Source organism: Diceros bicornis, chromosome 22 (assembly GCF_020826845.1).
Source record: "Diceros bicornis minor isolate mBicDic1 chromosome 22, mDicBic1.mat.cur, whole genome shotgun sequence".
In the NCBI taxonomy this organism is placed as follows: domain Eukaryota; kingdom Metazoa; phylum Chordata; class Mammalia; order Perissodactyla; family Rhinocerotidae; genus Diceros; species Diceros bicornis.
The window spans coordinates 55,732,651-55,753,014 of NC_080761.1; the positions used below are offsets into that span (position 1 = coordinate 55,732,651).

Below are 20,364 nucleotides of genomic sequence, written 5' to 3' on the forward strand. Positions count from 1 at the left end.
ATTTTCATGGTTGTTCCTCATCTCCATATGAAATATTGTAAAGAATCTACTCTATCTTAAAAGTCTTTTTTTATATATTAAAAAATAAATAAAATATCCAAATTCATGTCCAGTGGTTCTTGCCTACTTTTGACTTCAACTTCTTTGCGGCAACAAAGTGCTGATGAAGGAATAGTCATTCCTCTGGTTGTGTCTGTGATGTTACCACATCTCCTTTTGTAATTTTTTATTTCAGTGACGTTGCCAACCTCTGATTGATTACTCTTACTTAGATTTTTCAAAACTTTATTTTGTTTGTTTAAAGAGTTCATTTATCTTCTCTGGTACAATTTCCTTGATCGGCTCACATAAATGTATTTCAACAGCAGATAGTCAATCAGGACGTGCTAAGTGTTTCCGGTGTGTCTGGTGTTGGCATGGATGCGTTAATGTGCTGGTGAATGCATCCCACAGGGACCCTGCCTTAATGGCACTGATATTGGGGTGGGGGGTGGTGGAGAGAGAAAACACAAATAAATACATAAATACCAAGAGAAGAATGTATGTGCCAAAGAATCTTATTATCAAAAGAGAATCATTCCAGCCAATAGATACGCTGAAGTGTGTTTGAAATATTTATATTTTTGCTCAACTGTTTAGCAAGTCTGTCCCCTGTGTAACTTCTAATATTACTTTTTTCACACCTGCAGTATTATTTTCTATATCTTCCCATAGGGTTCTGAGAAAGGAATGCATTTTAGTTTGCCACCATGCATGTTAGTGTATTATTTTATATATTTTACCAAAGCAGGAAAGTAAGTATTTTTCCAATGGCTTGTAGCTTTTTGCCTTTCACTGTTAATAAGAAGAAGATTCTAAGCACTTTTTTTTTCTGGTGAGGAAGATTAGCCCTGAGGTAACGTCCGTTGCCAATCCTCCTCTTTTTGCTGAGGAAGGCTGGCCCTGGGTTAACATCCGTGCCCATCTTCCTTTACTCTATATGTGGGACACTGCCACAGCATGGCTTGACAAGCGGTGTGTAGGTCCACGCCCAGGATCCAAACCTGCGAACCCCGGGCTGCTGGAGCGGAGTGTGCAAACTCAACCACTACACCACCAGGCCTGCCCCTCTAAGCATTTTCTTAAAAATCAAGTTTAGTTAAATTTTGTAACATGTTGGATTAAGTATGACATGTTGTTCAAGTTTGTTAAAAAAAAAAAAAGAGGTTTGTTTTCATGTTCTAGAGCAGTGCAGACCAATGAATATACAATATGAGCCACATGTATAATTTGGCATGTTCTAGAAACCACATTTAAAAAAGTAAAAAGACCTAGGTGAAGTTAATTTAAATAATATATTTTATTTTACCCAATGTATATGGAATATCATCATTTCAACTGGTAATCAATTTCAAAATTATGAATAGGACAGGTAACATTCTTTTTTATACTAAGCATTCAAAAGCCTGTGCAGGATATCCCCATTCAGTCCAGCTGCTTTTCAGGTGGCAAGTGGCTACCGTATTGGACAGCGCAGTCTACAGTCTTCATTTTAAATGCCATGGCTTCACATGACCATTAATACAATATGAAATTAGGGCCAGGAAGTAGGTGCGAATTTTAATTGGTCTTCTCAGGAGATTAGATTTTTTGGCCTTGTCAGATCAGTTTAGACCCTTCTTGCTTTTACTGTGTCATGTGGCTGAAAGGCTGAGGGCCTGTCTGCTCCGCCGGTGCTGCTAATGCCAATGCTAATAGTGCTCACGTTGTGAGTGTGGTCTTTAATTCATGGTTTTGTTGTTGCTAACAATGTTGTAAAATATATGTAACATGAAATTGACCACTTTCACCATTTCCAAGTGTACAGTTTAGTAGCATTAAGTACTTTTACATTGTTGTGCAGCCATCACCACTATCAATCTCCAGAACTTTTTTCATCTTGCAAAACTGAAACTCTGTCAGCATTAAACACGAACTCCCCATTGCCCCTCCCCCAGCCCCTGGCAACTACCATTCTGTTTTCTGTCTCTATGACTTGGACTTCTCTAGAGACCTCATATAAGTGGAATCATATTGTATTTATCCTTTTGTGACTGGCTGATTTCACTTAGTATAATGTTCTCAAGGTTTATTCATATTATAGCATGTGTCAGGATTTCCTTCCCTTTAAAGGCTGAATAATGTTCTGTTGTATGTATATCTGCCACATTTTGTTTATCCATTCATCTGTCAATGGTCACTTGGGTTGCTTCCACCTTTTGGCTGTTGTGGATAATGCTGCTGTGAACATGGGTGTACAAATATCTCTTCAATTATATATCTACGTATCAATTATATATTTATTTTAATTATATACCCAGAAGTAGATTGCTGAGTCTTATGGTAATTCTATGTTTAATTATTTCCGCAGTGGCGGCACCGTTTTAGACTCCTACCAGCCATGCGCATGGTTCTAATTTCTCCACATCTCCAACACTTGTTATTTTCTGTTTGTTTTTTGTTTTGATTTTTGATAGTAGCCATCCTAGTGGGTGTGAAGTGGCACCACATGGTGGTTTTGATCTGCCTTTCCCTGATAACTAATGATGCTGAGCATCTTTTCATGTGCTCATTGGCCATTTGTATATCTTCTTTGGAGAAATATCTATTCAAGTTCTTTGTCCATTTTTCAGTTGGTTGGTTTATCTTTTTGTTATTCAGTTGTAAGAGTTCTCTACATATTCTGGATATTAGATCCTTATCAGATATATGAAATATTTCTCCTGTTGGTAGATTCTTTTTTAACTTTCTTGATAACGTCCTTTGTTGCACAAAGTTTTTAATTTCGACGAAGTCCAGTTTATCTATTTGCATGAAATTGCAAGTAGCCCCTGATAGCCAAAACAATATTGAAAAAGGAGAACAAAGCTAGAGGCTTCACATTTACAGATTTCAAAACTCACTACAAAGTTACAGTAGACGAAACAGTGTGGTACTGGCATAAGAAGAGACATATAGACCATTGCAATAGAATTGAGAGTTCAGAAATAAACCTTCACATTTATGGTTAATTGATTTTTGACAAGGGGGTCAAGACCATTAAAAGGAGAAAGAGTTGTCTCTTTAACAAATGGTGCTGAGACAATTGGATATCCACAGGTGAAAGAATGATGTTGGGCCCCTCTTCACACCGTAAACAAAAATTAACTCAAAATGGATCAATGGCCTAAATATAAGAAGTAAAACCATGAAAGTCTTAGAAGAAGACACAGGGGTAACTCTTCATGACCTTGGATTTGGCGGTGGATTGTTAGATATGACACCAAAAGCATGAATAACAAAATAGGTCATGATTGTTTGAAGGAAACTTTTTTAGCCACTTGCCAATTTTGTAAACTATTAATTGACTAAAACTGGGAATCCACCTATCCAAGTACGCATACGTGGTACCGTGTTCCAGTGTGCTGAGAGTGAAGGAAGGACCCCGGGCGAGCCGTCATACGTGGCACTGAGCACTTTCTTTCTCCTTATGTGCAGTTTCTGTGCTCCATTTCCTTCATCCGTTGATATTTACAGCCATGAAGTGCATAACAATGTTTCAGTCAGTGATGGATCACATATATGATGGCGGTCCCAAAAGATTAGCACCATAGAGCCTAGGTGTGCAGTAGGCTCTACCATCTGGGTTTGTGTAAGTACACTCTACAGTATTCACACAATGATGAAATTGCCTAATGACACGTTTCTCAGAATGCTTCCCCGTCGTTAAGTGACACGTGACTGTGTTTCCCTGTAGGGTTAGTGTGCTGCATTGGGCATTTAGGGTCACACTTGGTAACTGGTCCTTTGACCAGGACGATGGTATTGTTTTTATTCACATGATTTGCCTTTTCACCTCCCTTACCCACGTGGAAAGAAGAGGCATAAAGCAGAAAATGGCCAAAATGTAGTCAGACTCCTGCCTGTCTGAAGTGTCACTGAGTGCGTGGTATTTGGCTCTTTGGGACTCCTGGCCATCATACTTTCGCCACTTGAAGTAGTTTCAGACAAGCATCAGTGAATCTTACTTCTGGGCTTAAGCTGTGGGCTTATTTGCCTCTCGGTAATGAAACTCTTAAAGAATAATTGACTCTACCCCTTCCATTCCAAGAATTGCCCCAATTTCTCTTTACTTATTTTATACTTGCAGATATTATGAGTCCTGAAAGAGTACCTGAGACCCCCTCTGTCCCTGCCCCCGTATGGGATGGTGGCTCCATTACATGGTGCAGGTGTGTCACCTGCTTCAGCACCTGTCCTAACATTGGCAGGGTGGGTGTCTCCATGACACCACGAAACAGGAGTCCTGGGGAAGGATTCTGCTTCTTCAGAGAAAGACAAGCCATGGTGTTTAACTCTTCTTTATGATCAGGCAAATGTTTTCCACTAACAAATCTTTCCTTTTTTCAGTTCAGCTAAGAAGATACATGAAACAACTCTTTAATTAGATTGAGATTCTAATTATATATAAAAGTGCACTCTCTTACGTAGAGAACTTATGCTCTGCTGAAAATTGTTAATGTCTTTTTAAGATATCCTTATTTATGTTGTAATAGTCTTTATCTTTAATCAAATGACCCATTTACCTTGTATTAGTGGTAGTTTTAAATACAGGCTTTAAGTACGAACTTTAAATATGGAATTTCTGTAAAGTTAATAAAGTTTAAATGTTATAATAAGAACAAATCTATTTGAGGAGAAAGCACTGTGGAAAACCAAGGCAATAACTGAGCAGAGACCACTGTGTGAACTTCAGGAAATGCATGTGCCTTAGAGCTCAGCTGAGTGGGGCGTATTTGGCCAGGACAGTGCGCTAAATTATCAGGCTTTTCCAAACTCTCACTCTCAATGAGCTGAATTCTTCCAATTCACGGTTTTTGTCTGTTTTCAACTATTTGTTTTTGAAGCAGGCTTAATTCAGGGCGTTCACAGAGAAAGATGTGGTTTTACCTGAGGCATTTCTTTTATCTTGTTCACGTGAACCTAATGTTTCTTCCAAAGGATACTTGAATGGGCAATTTTTGTGACTCAGGAAATCAAAGTCCATTTTCCCTAGAATATAGGCCCTCTAGGCCTGGGATAGTCTCTAATAATTCTGCACACAACTGCAGTCTAGGAGGGGGTTCCTTCACACGTCCAACAATTCTCCGACACCAGCTGGGCGTCCTACAGTTCAACCCAATTCTGACCCTATCTACCTGGAGATAGCATCAGATAGCACAGGTTGAGGGCTCAGTCCTATAAGATGCCAATTGCAAGCCCAGGTTGTTACCTGTGCTTCTGACCAACGGCTATAGATCAGAGGTTCCCACGACCCTCTGCTTAGGTTTGATTAATTTGCTAGAGCAGCTCACAGAACTCAGAGAAACACTTTACTTACTAAATTACTGGTTTATTATCAAAGGATATAACTCAGGAACAGCAAGATGAAGAGATGCATAGGGCAAGTTATGGGGAAAGGGTGCAGAACTTCCGTGCCCTATCTGAGCTCCCCAGTCTCCGTGTGTTCACCAGCCTGAAAGCTCTCTGAACCCGTCCTTTTGGGTTTTCCTGGAGGCTTCATTACACAGGCATGGTTGATTAAATCATTGGCCGTTGGCGGTGGATTCAACCTTTAGCCCCTCTCCCCTCCCCTGACATTGAGGGGGTTGGGGGCACTGAAAATGCCAACGATCTATTCATGGGTTCCCCTGGTAACCAGCCCCAATCCTTAGGTGCTTTCCAAAAGTCACCTTATTAACATAAATCATAATATAACATAACATAATCAAAACATAACATAGTGGTGGAAATGGCTTGTTATGAGTAACAGGTGCCCATTTCACCTTTATGGTTCTGAAGCATTTTTGGGAACTGGGGACAAAAGACCAAATACTATTGCTCTTCTAGCTCAGGAAATTCCAAAGGTTTTGGGAGCTGTGAGCCAGGAACCGTGGACAAAGACCAAATATATGTGACAAATATATTTCAGTCATCTGAATTACCAAATATATATATCTTATAAATCACAATATTGTACCTCTGTACTGATTTTCAGTATTTAAAATGTCTCATTTTGAATTCTTTATTGTAAGACACACATCTTTGTATTTAACGACACTTTGGGATGGGTAGTTTACTCCTTTTCTTGATTTTTAAACCTCATTTGTTTGTCTGTGTATAAGCTTTTTGGAAGTGTAAGGGACTGTAGAGCCAGTTTAGTCCAAGCAAGTTCAAGAAAAGAAAAGAAGAATGGTGTATTTAAAGTCACTCTGGACAGCCTTCCTATTCAGGAGATAGAAAGCAGGTGGACAGATCTGTGCATCGTCAAGAGAAGCCACTCTAGCTGCCTCTCCCAGCCAACATCATGATTCCTTCATCCATCAGTGGACAGCTGGATGTTTGGATCAGTAGATGTTTGGAGAAACCAACAATGTGAAAGAGGAGAACCCAACGAGCCAAGAGAACCAGAGGTGTCTTGGATGAGAGAGCACAGGGGCGAGGAATTTCAGTTAGCATTCTTGTTGAAATTCAGTGTGGTATCACCTGACCTAAGATAAGAAAGTGCTTCTATGGAAAAGGAAAAACCAGAGTACAAGAAAGCTGATTGAAAATAGAAGGGAAGAGATTCTAGAGAAATCAAGAATAGGTACACTCCATCCATCATCTAATAGAAGTTCCAGAAAGAGAGAAAAGATACAGGGGCTGGGATGATGTAATTTTAAAAAATAGAAGAAAAGTCCCCCAAGCTGCAGAAAGGATCAGGTTTTTAACCTTTTCTCCCCTGTCCCCCATTTCCCCAATTAGAAAGCGGTTCTAAGTATACTCTACCAAAGAGAAAGGAAAAATTCAGCTTTCTTACAAAGGAAGGAGAATCATACTGGCTTTGGATTCCCATCAACAACCCTGGATGATAAAGTTAAAGATTAAATAATCCTTAAAATCTGAAGGAAAAAGAATTTGAACTTGGCTTGGGTGCAGAATTGTATCAATGAAGTGAGAGGGCATGAACTGAGCGATTTTACTGCCACCTAAGAGAATTTATCAGTGATGTTTATACCAAAACATAAAATGGATCCAGGGAAGGTGATAAATTGAAATACAAAAATTGGCAATTGAGCATTACCTAGGTAAAAAAACAAGCTAAGAAAGCTAGAGAAAAAGAAAGTAAGACCCAAGTCTTACTGATACAGAAAATTATGCTTCAATCAGCAAAGTTTGATGAAAATGACCTTTCCTCAGAGTGTCCAGTCCTACTGTGTGCCTCTGCAGTGAAAAATCTTCACAAAATCCTTTCTAATGCTGTTTATTGATAGGGTTTAGAAACAACCTGCAGACAAAACACAGAAGACTTAATTTAAATTTTAGAACAAACTGTAAATATTTTATCTGGAAAAGTTAAACACTGGTATATGCTTTAAAAATAGAGTATAACAAAAATTAGGTAATGGAAGAAGGTAGTTGTGCTAATCTCATGGATATGGTTAAAAGTCAACAAGTCAAGGCATTAAGATCTATTATTCAAGCAATTAGCACATTGGTTAAAATTGTAATGGTGCACACTGGGAAACACAATTGAGTTTCCGCTCTTTTCTAACAGTGGTTAATTCTGCTGAAGGAAGGGGCCTGGCTGTGGATAAAGAGTATTTTATAATATCCTTTTTTTTTTTAATCAATTGCATGCATTATGTCAGTTTTCATTTGTTTTAAAGTTTTTAAGCTGAGACCACAGGAGTGGTTGGGGTTGGTCTGGGCAGCTCTAATCGGGGGCTTCCCGTGCCTCCACCTAACCTTTCCGTCTCCAGAAGACCAACCTGCCACATGCATTGTGGATCCCAGCAGCTCCTGCTTTGTCCCAGATTTGCTCTGTTAGAATTCATCACCAGATGATCTTCCCACTCCTCTGACGCCCCCCGCTTAGTCTGTACCAATTGTTCCTTCCTTTTTCCTTAATCCCCCAAATTTCTTCAAAGAGAAATCTACACTTCTTGACTCCCTAGCCATCTCATCAATTCCCATCACTCTCAGACCCACTGCAGAACGACTTCGACTCTCTGCCATTCAGCTGAATCTTTGCCAGTCTTTATTTGCCTCCGACTCTCCAAAATCAAAGCTTTACTTTCGATCATACTTGATCTCTAACAATAGTATCCCTTTAACTGAGGTCTGAGAACAAATCCTATTGGATTTCCCAGTTTTTTATGATTCTTTTTAAAATTTGAGATTTCCTTTCCATGATAATTCTAAAAGAATAAAATCTTCCAGAATAATCTGGACAACCACCTTATACCACTGTGAGGAATCAGAATATTCCACCACAAAATGTGTCTCTTTGGCTTGATTATTTTTAAGAACAAAAGACTCAGGAAGAAACTTTGACCTTGCCCCTAACTACCTAAAAGAATTTAAGATAGAAGGGGCTACTCAAGGAAGGAGCTAATGCCATAGATCACTGTAGTATAATATGAAGTAGGTGTGGTGGACAGGGAGGAACCTCGGAAGGCCCATTTGATCAACGTCCTCCCCGGGTGTCATTGTCTTTGCAAAGTATGGCAAACATTTGTTTACCAAACATTTGCTTTCCCCTCCCCATGTGAATTGCTTTCCTCCTCTTTGAAGTCCCAATCCACTACCCCCAACATCTTCCTTTGTCTTTAGCTGAAGATGGTATTTAAGGTGGTGGCTTTGGCCATTTTGGTGAGTTACTCAGTTTCCTGGGTCTCTCCCATGTATACATGTCATTAAATTTGTTTGATTTTCCTCTGTTATTGTGTCTCATGTCAATTTAATTCTTAGACCAGCCAGAAGAACCTAGAAAGGTAGAGGATATTTCTTCCTCCCCTACAACAGCATCGTGTTAACACCTTTGTAACCACCACCCACGTGAAGATATGCATTTCTAGCACCCAGCAGGCTGCCTTGTACATCTCAAGTGTCAGCTTCAACCAAGATTTGCATATGTCATGCAAGGAACCAAGCCAAGCCTGTTACCTCTAACTTATTATTTCTCACACTATGCTCTGTGGGCCTATTCCTCTATGTCTGTGAATCAGTTTCAGAATCAGTAGACAATGACATCATATGCAGTGGATTACTGCCCCTCCCAATGCCTCTTTTTTTAGGTATCTTTATTGAGATATAATTTACCCAATTAAAGTATACAATTTAATAGTTTTTACTATATTCACAGGGTTGTGCAATCATCACCATGATCAGTTTTAGAACATTTTCATCACTCAAAGGATATGTACACATTACCAGTCCAGTCACTTCCCATGTCTCCTCATTGCCCACCCCACCATATCACTAGGCAACCACAAATATACTTTCTGTCTCTATCGATTTGCAGTTCTGCACATCTCATATAAATGAAATCATACAGTATGTGTGGTCTTTTGTTATGGGCTTCTTTCACTTAGCATAATATTTTTGAGGTTCTTCTGTGCTGTAGCACATATAAGTACTTCACATCTTTTTGTTGCTGACTAGTATTTTATTGTATGGATATACCACATTTTACTTATTCATTCATTAGTTGGCAGACATTTGGCTATTATGAGTGTTGCTGTGAACATTCATATACAATTTTTTTTGTGTGTGGCTATGTTTTCATTTCTCATGAGTACATACTTAGGAGAGGAATTGCTGGGTCATATGGTAATTATAGGTTTAACTCTCTGAGGAAGTGATAGAATGTTTTCCAAAGCAGTTGCACCATTTTACCTTCAGACCAGCAATGCACAAGGGTTCCATTTTCTCCACATCCTTGCCAACATTTGTTATTTTCTGGGTTTTGTTTGTTTTTTATTATAGCCATCCGAGTGGGTGTGAAGTGGTATTTCATTGTGGTTTTGATTTGCATTTTCCCAATAACTACTAATGTTAAGTGTCTTTTCATGTACCTAGTGGCCATTTGTATAGCTTTGGAGAATTGTATATTCAAGTACTTCACTCGTTTTTTAATTTTGTTGTTGTTGTTAAATTGTAAGAGTTTCTTATATGTTCAGATTAATTCCTTATCAGATATATGATTTTCAGAAATTTCCTCCCATTCTGTGAGTTGTCTTTTTGCTTTCTTAATAGTGTCCTTTGATACTCAAAAGGTTTTAATTTTGATGAAGTCAAATTTTCCAACTTTAATCTTGTTGCTCATGTTTTTGGTACTATGTCTAAGAAACCATTGCCAAATCAAAGGTCATAAAAATTTATGCCTATATTTTCTTGTAAGAGTTTTATAATTTTTGGTTTTGTAGTTAGGTCTTTGATCCATTTTGAGTTAATTTTTGTATATGGTGTGAGGGAGGGGTTCAACTTCATTCTTTTGCATGTGGATATCCAGTTATCCCAACACCATTTGTTAAAAAAACTATTATTTCTCATTGAACTTCTTGGCACCCTTGTCAAAAAATTTGACTAAATATAAGGGTTCATTTCTGGACTCTGGATTTTCCATTCATCTATATGTCTATCCTGTTCCAGTACCACACGGTCTTGATTATTATATCTTTGTAGTGAGTTTGAAATCAGGTAGTGTGTGTCTTCCAACTTTGTTCTTTATTTTATTCAACATTGTTTTGACTATTCTGGGCCTTTTGAATTTTCATATAAGTTTTGAGATTGGCTTGTTAATTTTTGTAAAGTAGTCAGTTGGGATATTTTTAGGGATTGCATTGAGTCTTTAGTTGCCTTGGGGAATATTGCCATTTTAATAATATTAAATCCTCTGATACATAAACATGGGTGTCTTTCCATTTTTTTAGGTCTTCAGTTTATTTCAACAATATTTTGTAATTTTCAGAGTATAAGTTTTGTACTTCTTTGTTAAATTTATTCCTAAGTATCTTATTCTTTTTGATGATATTGTAAGTGGAATTGGTTTCTTAATTTCACTTTCAGATTGTTCACTGGAAGTGTGTAGAAATACAATCGATTTTTTAATATGGATGTTGTATTCTGAAACCTTGCTGAACTAGTTTATTAGTTCTAATAGTTTTTTAGTGGATTCCTTGGGATATTCTATATACAAGATGATGTCATGGGCAAAAGAGATAGTTTTATTTCTTCCTTTCCTTTTATAGAGATAGATGCCTTTTATTTCATTCCCTTGCCTATTTCTCCTGGTTAAAACCTCCAGTAAAATGTTGAATAGAAGCTTCAGATTGGACACTTGTCTTTTTCCTGATCTTAGAGAGAAAACATTCAGTCTTTCACCATTAAGTGTTATGTCAGCTGCAGGTTTTTCATTATGTGCCCTTTATCTGGTTGAGGAAGTTTCCTTTTATTGCTGGTTTAAGTTTTTTGTCTTTTTTGGTCATGATTGGGTGCTGAATTTTGTCAATTTTTTTCTTTTTTGTATCCACTGAGATTATCATGTTTTTTGTCTTTTATTGATATGGTGTGTTATATTAATTTTTGGATTAAACCAACTTTGCATTCCTGGCATAAATCTCACTCAGTTAAGATATATAATACTTTTTATATATTGATGAATTCAATTTCCTAGTATTTTGTTGAGAATTTTTGTATCTATATTTATAAGAGATACTGGTCTGTAGTTTTCTTGTGATATCTTTGTCTGGTGTTGGTATCAGGGTAATATAAGACTCAGAAAAAATGAGAAGTGTTCTCTTCTATTCAGTTTTTTGGAAGTGTTTGTGAAGGATTAGTAAATGTTTGCTGGAATTCACCAGTGAAGCCAACTGGACTTGGGCTTTTCTTGGTGGATGGTTTTTTGATTACTATCCTATTACAGGTCTATTCCGAATTTTTATTTCTTCTTGAGTAAGCTTTGGTAGTTTGTCTGTTTTGTCTAAGTTATCTAACTTGCTGGCATATAGTTGATCATAGGAGTCCCTTATAATCCTTTTTATTTCTGTAAGGTCAGTAGTAATGTCTCCTCTTTCATTCCTGATTTTAATAATTTGAATCTTCTCACTTTTTTGTTTGGTCAGTCTAGGAAAAAGTTTGTTAATTTCAATGAGATTTCCAAAGAACTTTTGGTTTTATTGATTTTTCTGTATTGTTTTTCTATTATTTATTTATTTATTTATTTATTATTTTGTGAGGAGGACTAGCCCTGAGCTAACATCTGATGTCAATCCTCCCCCCCTTTTTTCTCTTGAGGAAGATTGGCCCTGAGCTAACATCTGTGCCCATCTTCCTCTAGTTTATATGGGATACTGCCACAGAATGGCTTAACAAGTGGTGTGTCGGTGCGCGCCTGGGATCTGAACCTGCAAACCCCAGGCTGCCAGAGTGGAACGTGCGCACTTAACTGCTTGCGCCACTGAGCCGACCCCTCTATTTTGTATTTTATTTCCACTGTAACCTAATCTTTATTTTATTTCCACTATAATCTGATCTTTTCTTCATTTTTCTTCCCTTGGGCTTAGTTTGTTCTTTTTCTCTATGAAGGTGGAAGATTAGGTTACTGATTCAGGATCTCTGTTCTCACTTAATATACATGTTTATAGCTATACTTTCCCTCTAAGCACTGCTTTAGTTGTATCCCCTCAGTGTCTTTTTGACATTTTTTGCTCCCTTGGAATTTTGTCACCTTCTCTCCTGTTTTCCCCCTCTCCTTACCACTCCTTTGTGACCCCTTTTCTGCCTGGTCCTTACTGAAAATAGCCAGAGAACTTGGCTCTAGCAACTGTGCTAAGTGCTTGATCTTCTGTCGTCTCACTAAACCCCCACAGCAGCTCTGTGAAGCAGGTGGTGTCATCATCTCCTTTTTCTAGCTCTGACAACTCAAGTGCAGAGAGTTTAAATAATTTGCCGTGTTCTCTTACTACGTTAGTTCTGACATTTGGTCTTCTCTCATGCTACATGCTTTCTCCCTGGGAGATTTTTATTTATCATAGAGCTATTTATGTATGGCTGATACCCAAATATTTATCACTAGAGTAGACCTCTCTGCCGAGCTTCCAAGCTGATCCTCAGTCGCCTACCAGATATCTCCACCTATTTGCCTTACAAACCTGACCCAGTCACAGCTCCTTCCTCCTCACTGTCCACCACCTTTTCTCCAAACCTGCTTCTCTTTTCTGCCTTTTACCTTGGTTAATGGTGTCACCACTCACCTGCTCTCTCAGCTCTGCCCCTAGATGTCAGCTCCCACCAGCTTTCTGCCATGGCATGAAATTCTGCTCTATTCCTGCCCTTGTTCCTCTCCGTGAAGTCCTTTCTTCTGACTGACGTGTCTTCCATCACTTCACCATCTGGCAGATCCCAGCCCTCTGTGAAATCTTTCCTGATGGCCCCACATGGAACTAGATGCCCCACCAGGTTCTTCTCCTGACTTGTTGATGGCTTTACCACAGTGTCTACCAGGTGGGGTATAATGTATCCTTTCCTGTGCCTGTCTGTCCTCCAGTGTGTGAGCTTCTATTGGGTAAGCACCAACTTTGCATAGTATCTAGAGGGTGTTTTATAAATGCTTGTAAAGTGAATGAATGATTCTGAGGGAGAAGAATATAGTTTGTAGTTCGGGGGAAACTGTTCCAGAGCTGAGGATCAGTACGGAGTTATTGCCCCAGACCTATCTCATATATTCACACTGAACTTTATGCTCTTTCGCGTGCCTGCCTCCTGTGCATCTTTCCGGTTCCTGCTCCCGTGCCACCTCCTTAGGGAAGTTGTTCCTGATCCGAGGTGTGATTAGGTTCCTGCAGACTTCTCTTCTGCAGCACTGCTGTGAAGTAATTTATTAAGTATTTGTGAAGTTATCTTTTCCTGTCTGTCTGCTCCACTTGATCCTAAGTTCCTCGAGAACACAGCCCCTGCCTTAGATCGGTCCTTGGCCCAGTTGCGTGCTGGCCCCTCGCCCAGAACCTGGCCTTTAGGGGACACTCAATAGATATTTCTTGGACAAATGAATAACAGTAGCTATGAATCCTTTGTTTTTGTGTTTAATGCTTGCCTTTTGTATTTCGGTCACCAGTTTAGTAATGGAGACACCTTGGCACGGCTGACAACGTATTCACTAAACACAGAATGGGTGTGAGCTGAAGGCCAAGAGCTCTTTTAGAGACTTGGGGATACAGAGCTTATCCAGCTAGATGCTCACACTCCAGTCTGGAGCTAAATAACCATAATACAAGCAAGGCTGAGTGAGGACCCTGCCTTCCCAGCACAGAGAGAGGCTCATTCTGAGGATGCAGAGATCAGTTTCAAACCAGACTCCATGTGCCATTGCATTTTTTAAAATGTAGAACAGTTTATCGCAATGCTGCATTCTTGAATGATCATCTTGATCTCATGAACATTTAACAGACGGGTCAGTCTCCTAAGCCGGCTTTCCCACAGTCGTTGCTGTTAATGAACTTCCTGACCTCTTTCTATATTCTCTTCTAGCATTGGTGCTTCTTCAGTTTCTTGGTAGGTCTGAGATTCCAAAGTGCACCAAGAATAGCTGAGGATTTAATTGAGCAGGTTTGGAGGCAGATGTACATGGTGAACCCAGAGAGAAACCAGGAGCTGGGGTGCCGCTGTCCTGGGCTTTGATCTGAGGTTCTGTCTACCAGTAGACATAGTCACAGCACACCTATTTACGTTCACGGCTCCTCATGTTTAACGATTGTCGCTGGCCTCTGAAGACGCCTTTGTGGAGCAGGCCTTTATTGCTGTCCCTCGGTTACTCTAAGAGGAGAAAGTGAGAGTCAGCACAGTGGTTGCCTGGAGAAAATGGGTTCCATGCTTCACGTTACCATGTTATTTGTCTACTTTAGTTAAAAAAAATTTTAGATGTTGCTCATTTCTCCACTTTTTTGTGTGTTCTATGTCCTTCCTTACCAAAGGAGGGACAGGAGGAACGATGTTTGCTCACCTGTACATGAGGAAAGTACATTCACCCCTTGGGCTAGGGGGGATGCCTGTGAGGGAGGGAGACTGCATTCTACTCCATTGTAATGACCATTAGTCGTCGTTTATATTAGTGTCTTGGTAACAGGATTCCTATGATTCTTAAAAATAAAGCATCTATAATCATTTTAATTTTGATGAATGAAAGGACCCTCCACGCTTCCTAGTTGCTGTCAACTCTTGCCGCTTGGTGAGACCATGTACACCACGGGCTGAGTGGTGCATAAGCCTCTGGAAGCAACCCTCTGTCCAGGTGGCCTGTGGGCGGGTGAGGTGGCAGCCATCCTCCGGCTTGCGTCCCAGCCTCACCTGTAGTGCTGTGTGAAGTCAGGGACATTACGTCGTTCCCTGATTCCTTCTGTTTCCAGTTTCTTCGTTGTGACACAGGAATAATGACGTCAGTTCTGCAAGGTGGTGAGGATTTTGTGTGTTAATATAGACACTGAATAAATTTAATAGCATTCTCCCTCCCCCTCCCCATCCTTATAAAAGAAATCACATATTATTATGACCAGTACGTTGGGTGTTCACAGTACTTCAGTTAAAACAATAAAGATACACTGTGATTGTGTGTGTGCGTATGTGTTGTGGGGGTGTTAATTTCCATCTCCCCATCATCTTCCCTTGATTCTGCCTCCCTTGGGCTGACTCGGCATCTTTCCCCTGGGCGTAGGGGGATGTGTGAGCAAAGATGCTCAGAGTCGTGGTCCAGTAAGAAGAAAGAGACTGGCTCCAGTTAGCCACTGAGTAGATCTACTGCCCTCTTAAAAACCCAGTATTGACTATAATTATTGGATTTGGAATTAAAGAATTTTTAAGTGAAATTTGAATTGTTCTTGTGTTGGGAGAATGAAAGCAAACTTGATCAGTTCAACCCTTTTTTTAGATAATCAGAAGAGGATCAAGTAATACTTTTCAAGATTTCTTTTTTTTTTTTTTTTACTAATTCTCTCAAATGTCTGGTTCCTTTGCTAGGTGCCTCCAGGTTGATAGTTGGAGCCCTCAGGCAACATGCCGGAACAGAGCAACGATTACCGGGTGGCCGTGTTCGGGGCCGGTGGTGTTGGCAAGAGCTCCCTGGTCCTGAGGTTTGTGAAGGGCACGTTCCGGGAGAGCTACATCCCCACTGTGGAAGACACCTACCGGCAGGTCATCAGCTGCGACAAGAGCATCTGCACGCTGCAGATCACCGACACCACAGGCAGCCACCAGTTCCCGGCCATGCAGCGGCTCTCCATCTCCAAAGGGCACGCTTTCGTCCTGGTCTACTCCATCACCAGCCGGCAGTCCTTGGAGGAGCTCAAACCCATCTATGAACAAATCTGCGAGATCAAAGGGGACGTGGAGAGCATCCCCATCATGCTGGTGGGGAACAAGTGTGACGAGAGCCCGAGCCGAGAGGTGGAGAGCAGCGAGGCCGAGGCCCTGGCCCGCAAGTGGAAGTGTGCCTTCATGGAGACGTCGGCCAAGCTCAACCTTAACGTGAAGGAGCTCTTCCAGGAGCTGCTCAACCTGGAGAAGCGCAGGACCGTGAGCCTACAGATCGACGGGAAGAAGAGCAAGCAGCAGAAGAGGAAAGAGAAGCTCAAGGGCAAATGCGTGATCATGTGAACGCCCTTCCTGTGGGAGGAGCACTCGCGTGTCCCCGTCACCTCCCCTCCCCCTCCCGCGTGAAACCCACAGTCGTCAGGGTAGCATGTAAGATGCCCACGTGTTAAATATTGCATTTTGACCGAGACGTGCCCTATTGTCCTTAAGAGGGTATTTCACACCACCACCAGTAAGCACCCCCTCTCCAGAATCAGGGAATCCGCCAGACGGTTAAAATGAAAGCCAACAGGCTTGGCATCACAGGGAACTGAGAGAGGTGCCAGCAACTTCTGAAGGCGTCGTTTGCCATTAGAAGGCAGGAGGGCTCGTACCCCCTGGAAGCAGCGTGTGCTGAGCGGAGTGACTGTCACCTGCATGCATGTGAGAGCATGTGCACCTGGAGTTGCAGGCCCTGCCCCCAGACCAGGTGTTTCCCTCGGCTCAGAGCCACTGACATCCTTTGGGGAGGGGAGGGGTGGGAGGAGGTGAGAAGACCAGGCCCCCATCCACTCCGTGGTTCTTTAACTGGATTAAAAATAAAATAACCCCACCTCCCCCAGAGGATGTCCACTGTAATTGGCCATGAGCCTTGCTGGCCGTGAGCCTTGCTACCCTGAGGGGTGGCCTCCCCTCACTAGACCGAATTAGCAGGCGTTGTTTTAACCTTTTAGAGTATTTATTTTCACATACAGTGATGAGTTCACGAAGAGCATGCTGCTCTGTCAGAAATTCCTCAGTGTTTGAATGAGGATATTGTGACATGACTAAAACATCGCAATAACGCTCCTGTGTGTCACATGTAGAGAGTTTTAGAAATGGGAAGTTTTCTCCCGTTGACCCATGAGGGGTAAACTTCCTCCAGCCCTCAGATTTTAAATAAAAGCAATTAAAGTAACTGTTTTTAGACAATTTTTTTCCCTCCAAAATGATTTCCTTCTTTTAAATAACTCATTCTGTATCGAGCCGACGAAGGCCCTCCGAAGATCAGAAGCACATCCTTTTTTCTAAATGACACGAACATGCATCTGCCGTACTTTGCACCTTAATGAAATACTTTGAAACAGAGGTTGTTCACGGTGTTTTTGGTGATCTAATTATAACAGAAGTGTGTTCCTGGAAAATGTGTTCAGGTCATAGTAGCTTATCTTGCATGTTCCATTATAAAGGCAATATTTTATATTGGACTCCATTATAAATGTTCCATTAGAAATGTCATCTAAGAGCTGTTCAATGCAGTGTTCACTCTGGAAACAATGATCTTTTCCTCCTAATGACCCTGTGTGCATTCTTAATCCTTGAAACCAAATTACGGCCAGTGCTGGTTCCTGCATGCTGGTTTGGAGACAGGTCGGTGGCTGAAGACACCGGGAGAGCTGGCTAGGCTTGATTGCTCTGCCTTTGTAGCGTCTGGTTGGCTCTGCTTCCCGGAAAGTGCCACCAACAGGGCCTGTGAGTTCTCCTGTTTGTTCCCGTCGGCATAGCCCGTGCTGGCTCTGACTCTGGAATCTGCCTTTCAGCTGTCCTTCCTGTCGCCCGCCTGGCAGGCAGAGGAGGCTGAAGTGCCGCCCGCTGGGCTCGCACGGGGGAGCTTCCTGCTGTTGGGCAGCAGCACCAGCCTGGGCAGAGCTGTTAAGTTTGGGACGTTTGCACGCCCCCCTTGGGCCTTCTTCTCTCCTGCACCTGCTATGTCTTGACTGCCAAGCTCCATGCTCTCAGCATATCCTAGATTAGCCCTTTCTGGTGAAATTTCCTTGCTTTTGTCTCATCCTCTGGGCTCTACTAATAACTCATCCTTGTAATGTATTTAGTGTGTGGGAGGCACCTTTGAGAACCAACAGCTCCACAGTCTTTCCACCACCTTGGCCTCCTAGAACCAAACCTGAGCAGGGAGGGTGTGGATGTGGCCTGGGCTGGTGGAGCCCAGAACGCCTTGGCCAGACCTTCGAGTCCTATTGGATGCACCCTCCGGGAGGCTCATTTGTTCCAAGTGGCTGTTCCACAGCCTTCACAGTGAGATCTAGTTGGCAGATTTTCTAGAACATTTGTCTTTCAACTTGTCTCTACTTTTTTTTTCTATTTCTATTCTCACATGTTATCAATTTGTGATTTGAATATGGGTTAAGTGGAAGAAGATACAGGGCTTCACGGCCAAAATGGGGTTTAGAGATTGGGGGTGGGTTCTTTTTAACAGTAAATGGGATACCTGCCGTGGGCTGTAATGTCCGTAAGGCTCCTGACATGAGCTCTCTCTGCTGACCGTTCCTACTGACATAGTCAGGATTTCTTTCAGCCCTCTCAAGTCGATGTCTATGTTTTTAAGTGTTTAGACTTCATCAATATGAGAAGCTTGTAATTATTGAAAATCTTATCTCATTCAGGACACATTTTATTCCTTTGTATTTTGCCTCAGTTTATCAGAAGGGTACTGACACATCGATGATGGGTCTTTGTTCTGATATCATTTTCTATGAACTGCACTGAGGGTATTGATGATTTTCCCAACAGAGTCTTTTAGGAGCTCCCCAATTGTCTCAGAGCTTGAGGAGTTATTTCCACTGAATCAGATGTTTCAAGTGTTGATGTGGCCCCATCCCCGAATACGTAGTTGTGGTTCTTGAGAACATGTCCTACATTGCATATGGGCACAGAAGATTTTGACCCAGCCACAGTAAGTTACAAAACTCAGAATATTGCTTTGAAGATGGCTCTCTGGGGATGAGCATGGGGCTCCATGAGTTCTCTCTGTCCCGCCAGTCCCTCCTTCATCCGATGACAAGCCATGGGCGTGCCCTGGGCATGCATGCAATACAGCAAGACCAACACGAGCAATATTGAATTGTTCATTAGATCCAAAATTATATATATTATATATATAATTTATATTCCTGCATTTTTGAAGTATAAAGTAGTACATTGTAAATATCTGTAGGCTAGTATATTTGTTTCACCATTTGTAATAATTATGAAATTCTCATTCTTTATAGAACAAAAAATGTAATAAATATTAAAAAAATTGCTCTGTGATACTTTTTTTCCCAAATTTGTAACGTGTTGCTCTACATAGGCTCTCTGGAAATATCCATAACTAATGGGACACATGTAAACCCTGGACACTCCATCCTGGAATTCAGTACCCCACAAAGCCAGTATGTGGACAGAGTATTTACAGAGCATGACTTTTATACGTGTGGGATATCAATGTGTATATTTATATTTAAGGTGTATTTATTGTTACAACTCTATTATCATACTTTACTCTACAGTTATAAAAATCACCCTTGCATACAAGTTTCTAGTTACTGGTGATGTTCTGAAAATAATGAAACGTATGAAAATAAAGCCTCAGTTCTGACGCCTTGGCTGGAAGGTGCTGTTCTGTTCTTCAGGGTGTAGTGGGTGTGGGATGGTCTGGACCTAGTTCTCCTGCAGCTGCTTTCATGGGCTTGTGGACTGCAGAGGAGCCTGTCAGGCCTTGTGCTCTGGGACTGGCGACAGCAGCTGCCCTGGGGTGTTCTGAGGAAGGTTTCCCATCTGGTCCCTGTCACTGGGCTGACAGGGTGCTCCAGGTGGGGTCAGGTGAAAGAGAAAGAGTAGCGGCAGGGCCCTCCTTGGCCCAGAACAGAAGTGAAGAGAAGAAAAACTCCTTTGTCATCCTGTCTTCTCTCCCCTGGCCTCCTCACAAGGGCCCAGCTGTTAAGTGGGGTTGCTGTAGAGGCCCCAGCCCGGTTCCTGGGCACAGCTTCTGCTCGACACTGTTGGTCCTTACTCTTTCTGGACACTAACTGTGATATAAAGCTGAATTTTGGTAACACAGGAAAAACAAATCAGCAACTAGAAACAAAATCCTTCCTCTACCACTGATGGCTAGGTGACTGTGGGCAGGTTCTTAACCTCGCTGTGCTGCTGCAAAATGGGAATCAACATGTGCAGTGTGCG

General features: G+C 41.3%; 1 protein-coding gene across 1 annotated transcript in view; it reads left to right on the forward strand.

The window, feature by feature from the left end:
- DIRAS2 (DIRAS family GTPase 2) overlaps positions 1-16,890 on the forward strand; it is a 29,159-nt gene extending 12,269 nt beyond the window's left edge. Inside the window, exon 2 of the mRNA XM_058566035.1 lies at positions 15,814-16,890. Coding sequence (XP_058422018.1) covers positions 15,850-16,449 — 600 coding nt within the window. The 5' untranslated portion in view covers positions 15,814-15,849 and the 3' untranslated portion in view covers positions 16,450-16,890. The remainder of the gene's footprint in view (positions 1-15,813) is intronic.
- Positions 16,891-20,364: the final 3,474 nt, after the last annotated feature.